Below are 4,632 nucleotides of genomic sequence, written 5' to 3'. Positions count from 1 at the left end.
GTGTTTTGTTTGTTTTCTTAAGGCTTAAGTAACTTACGCTAATCCCGAGGCTCAGGGTACCAAAAATGTCTCCGAGGGAAAAATGGTCGAAATTCCCGACATCCCCTCCTAATCTCACTAACTCCAAATATATCCTCGAATACTTATTCCCATTAACCGATAATTTGATAATGTATTAATTACTCACAGTACCCATTGACTCGCCCCGAGTTGGGTATTGGGTCCCGTTGTGACTTTTCTGCTAACTTGCTCCCTAGGATTGTCTCGTGCTGAGTAACCCAGATAAACCCACATAATAATGTGGTCTCTCACATATATCACAAATATGCACATATATACAGTTATGTCCATAACGGTCCAAATTACGAAAATTGTCCTTGTAATAAGAAACGGGCTCACATGCATATCTAATACTCCTAAGCATGCATATCTAATTATATTATCAAATAATTCACATAACCACATAATTATACACAAATATATCATATAAACATATAAATCCATAAATTTTCGTCTTGACCCCCTAATCAAGGCCCTAAGCCTTATTAAGTTATTTGGGACGTTACAACTAAGATGTATATTCTTTTCGATAGCCCATCACTTGAAAACTCCAAAATTTATTGTCACCCATGCTAACATGCATATCTTGTGGTGTAGAGGATCTAAAAAAAATGAAAAAACTAAAAAGAAATTAAAAATATATGTAATAAATTGAAGAAAAAAAACTAAAAAAAAACATATTGAGAAAAAAAAATCTTTAAAAACTAAGGTCCATTTAGAAAAACCTTAATTAAACTTCTTTCTTGAATTAAAATTAAAACCAAAGAACAGGGAAAAAATCACCTTGCAAAGAGTCAAACATAATTAACACACTTAAAAAGGTGTTTAGGTTTTGATTTAAATATTAAAAAAAATAACTTCAATTAATTTTTTCTTAAATGAATTAGTTTATAGTGTTTTTTTTATTAAAGAGAATTTTAATTTTTCTTCTTCAATTTTTTAATTTTTAGATTTTTGAATCCTGTGGTTTGTAAAATACGTCAAATAGATCCCTAAACGTGATTTGGGTGAAAAAAAGATTTAACCAAATCATAAATAATTCGGTAAACTAACAATTCTAAATAAAAGTATAATCATTATGCTTAATAAATGTATTGTTATATTCAATTTTTTCTTGATTGAAATTGGGTTTAGGGGTCTATATTTGAATCATTTTACAAAATACAGAGTCCAAAAAGTAATATGTCAAACCACATGAACCAAACAAGTAATAAAAAAACATAGGGTTCAAAAAATATATAAACCAACAAAAAATAATAATTTATTTAGGAGATATTTGTAGTAACATTACCGAATTTTTGTACACCAAAAACAACATATTAACATTAATTTATGAATAATTTAAATAAAATGATATTTTATGAAATTTTAAACTTAACATGAAAAATAAAAAAAGACTAGAAGATGCATAAATAAATAATGTCACAAAATTTGAAGACTGACAAAAAAAAAAAACAAAAATTACAATAAATGCACGAAAATTGACATTTGTTTTGTACCGTGAATATCATCTAAAATAAGGTGGTTGAATATATCATTACTCTTTTAAATAACGCGTCGTAGTTAAGGTTAAGGTTCAACTAAATATGGTTAATTAACTGATTATTACTCGTTTAAATAATATCTAACGTTGTTCAAATTATGATTCTTGAGTTCAAACAAAAAATGATTGTTTAACCGACTTCATCATATGAGTTAATTGAAAGATATTTTAAGAATTTCAAAATTAAATTTAGTTATGAGATAATACTGATAAATATATTTACTTAGATATATATATATATTAACCATTCCTCACTAGACTTGACCTAGTGTATACCCAGAAGAACAAGAACTCCATTCTTCATACTACACTACTACTTTCTGTTTCGACAAGTTTCTCTGTCTAATAATAAAAGAGCAAGAAGAATATGAACGAACCTGGCGGCGAAATAGATCCCCTGCTATGGCACGCCTGTGCCGGACGATTGGTTCATGTGCCTCCGCTCAACGCTAAGGTGTTTTACTTCCCTCAGGGCCACGCCGAGCACGCTGGAACCAACGCCGATTACATAGCCGCAAACAGAGTTCCACCAAACATTCACTGCCGAGTTAACGCCGTGGAGCACAAGGTGGATTTAAATACCGACGAGGTTTTCACCAAGATTAGTCTCGTCCCGGTGCCTATAGAGGATCACGATAACGACGCCATCAGTGGTGACTGGATTGACGACGTTTTGGGCGGGATTGTGAATTTAGAGAGACCTATATTTCTATCTAAGGTGCTTACTCAATCCGACGCAAACAATGGCGGCGGTTTCTCGGTTCCTAAGAAACTGGCAGAGATTATTTTTCCGGCTTTAGATTACCATGATGATCCGCCTGTTCAGACTCTTCGAGCGAGGGATTTTCAAGGCACGATTTGGAGATTTAGACATGTCTATAGGGGGAGGCCGCTGCGGCATTTGTTGACAACAGGGTGGAGTAAATTCGTAACTGCCAAGAGGCTGGTCGCCGGTGACTCGGCCGTATTCTCGAGGGCTGAGAATGGCGAAGTCTCTATTGGAATCAGGCGAGTGAAGAGGGAAAGTGTACGAAGAATTAGGGCAGAAAGTGTTATTGAAGCTGCAACTCTTGCGGCCCAAGGTAAGCCATTCGAAGTGAGTTATTACCCGAGTAATGGTAGCACTGAAGAGTTCTGCGTTCGGGCCTCGGCTGTGTATGCGGCGGTACATGCGATTAGGAGGAGTGAGTTGGGCCCTGGGAGAAGGTTCAAGATGGGTATTGAGAGTGTCAATTCCTCTGGGGTGAGCTGGTACATGGGATCAGTTAACTCTGTTCGTGATGCTGACTCAAGCCGCTGGCCTTGTTCTCTATGGCGGCTTCTAGAGGTATTGTTATTATTATTATTCAAGCTTCGTAATTCTGATATCATTCACAGCGAGAACGAAATACATAATTATAACACATAAGCACTTCATAAGTTATAACCTAATTATTTGAAATTGAGTGATCATGATGAAACTGGTTGTGAAAATATTATAACATACGTACAGAATTTGTTTTCTCTTTGGTGTTTTTTTCTTTTATCTCAAAGGATGTTTCGGTAAAATAAATATTTTTTGTTACCCTCCATAGTTTAAAAACACAGTATATAGAATTTGAAGAGACAGTTGAGATTCTTAAATAGTTTTTTATTTAATTAAAAAACTATGTAATAAAATGAAGAAAAAAATAGCTATAGACAGATTTGATTCTATTATATATGAGCTGTACTTTGAAATGAGGCTGTGCATTTTTATTCCTTGAGATTATTTATTTATTTTATCCTATTCTTATTTGTGTAAACTCATTAAATTTGTTGAAATGAAATTATGTGCAGGTAACATGGGATGGGGATGTGAATTTTGTAAAGCGCATAAACCCATGGTTGGTGCAAGTGGCGAACCAAGCCATCCAAACCAATATTGAGCATAACCATGAGGACACACATGTTAATAATAACAGAGGAAACAACCACTTGCTTCTCTTTGGTAAACTCATAGAGATTGGACAAGGAAACTGTGTCTGTAATGTCCATCAAGTTACAACTTCACAACATGAGAACGAAGACACATACAGATATTCTTCTGATGACTCTAGACCTTCTCCTCAGAATTTGGAGAGCGACAACGAACTCATAATCCAGCTTTTTGGCCAACGCATATTTAAAAGGAGATAATTTTATTTATGCTAATTAATTATTATTCATTTTAATTTTTCTGTTTGATTCTTATTTGGTCAGTCTTGATGCCAATGAATTTCACTTTCTTGTTTTTGGGAAAAAATACATATTTAATATATATATACCAACTATGCTTTTATTCCATAATGGTTTATGTTCAATTTTAATTTATTTGATAAATACTTCTATAAAATTAAGTGAATATAAATTTCATATTAAGTCAAGACTATTATAATAATTTATAAAAATAATCAAACACTTCAAAATAACTTATAATAAAAAAAATTCTTTGAAAAAAGCTATAGTCATATGCCCTACAAAAAAATAAATAAATAAATCTGATCAATGGTATGTATAATTAATGGTCGAGGTTGACAACATAATAAGTATTTTAAGTTAATTGTTCTTAATGGTACTAAAGATTCAAGATATAAGATTGGTAATTTATTTTAGTTCTAATTATAAAAAATTATGATTTTCAATGTACTTTAATTGCAAAAATACGTAGAGTGATTTAGTCTGCAACTAGAAATCACATCAACCCACTACATGTTACATGCCAAAAATATATCAATGCAAAAATAAATTGAAACTGGAAGAAACATATTAAGTTTTTCTTAATTAGAATGCTAAGGAGATAATCTATTAAGTTTATCAATGCCATTTAAAAAATGAAAAAAGAATGCTAAGGAGATATTCTATTCTACTCTTCTATTATTACTAATTGAATGATATGTGTATTCTTCTAAACAATGTCTATTTTTAAAAATTAATTGTTTATAGTTTTTATCTTTATTACAATTATTCCATCATCGTCAAACTACTCTTAAAAAATATGGGATGGTGATGTAAATTTTGACGTGCATTAA

At 32.0% G+C, this 4,632-nt stretch overlaps 1 protein-coding gene across 1 annotated transcript; it reads left to right on the top strand.

Annotated features, from left to right (window-relative positions):
- The first annotated feature begins 1,922 nt into the window (after window positions 1-1,922).
- On the top strand, window positions 1,923-3,760 carry LOC133785718 (auxin response factor 18-like). Its single transcript, XM_062224935.1, has 2 exons — window positions 1,923-2,930; window positions 3,422-3,760. The coding sequence occupies exons 1-2, from the start codon at window positions 1,971-1,973 to the stop codon at window positions 3,758-3,760; spliced, it is 1,299 nt and encodes a 432-aa protein (XP_062080919.1). The 5' UTR covers window positions 1,923-1,970.
- Window positions 3,761-4,632: the final 872 nt, after the last annotated feature.

Source organism: Humulus lupulus, chromosome 6 (genome assembly GCF_963169125.1).
Source record: "Humulus lupulus chromosome 6, drHumLupu1.1, whole genome shotgun sequence".
In the NCBI taxonomy this organism is placed as follows: domain Eukaryota; kingdom Viridiplantae; phylum Streptophyta; class Magnoliopsida; order Rosales; family Cannabaceae; genus Humulus; species Humulus lupulus.
The sequence above is the reverse complement of the archived record's forward strand: the minus strand, read 5'-3'. Positions and strand labels throughout refer to the sequence as shown.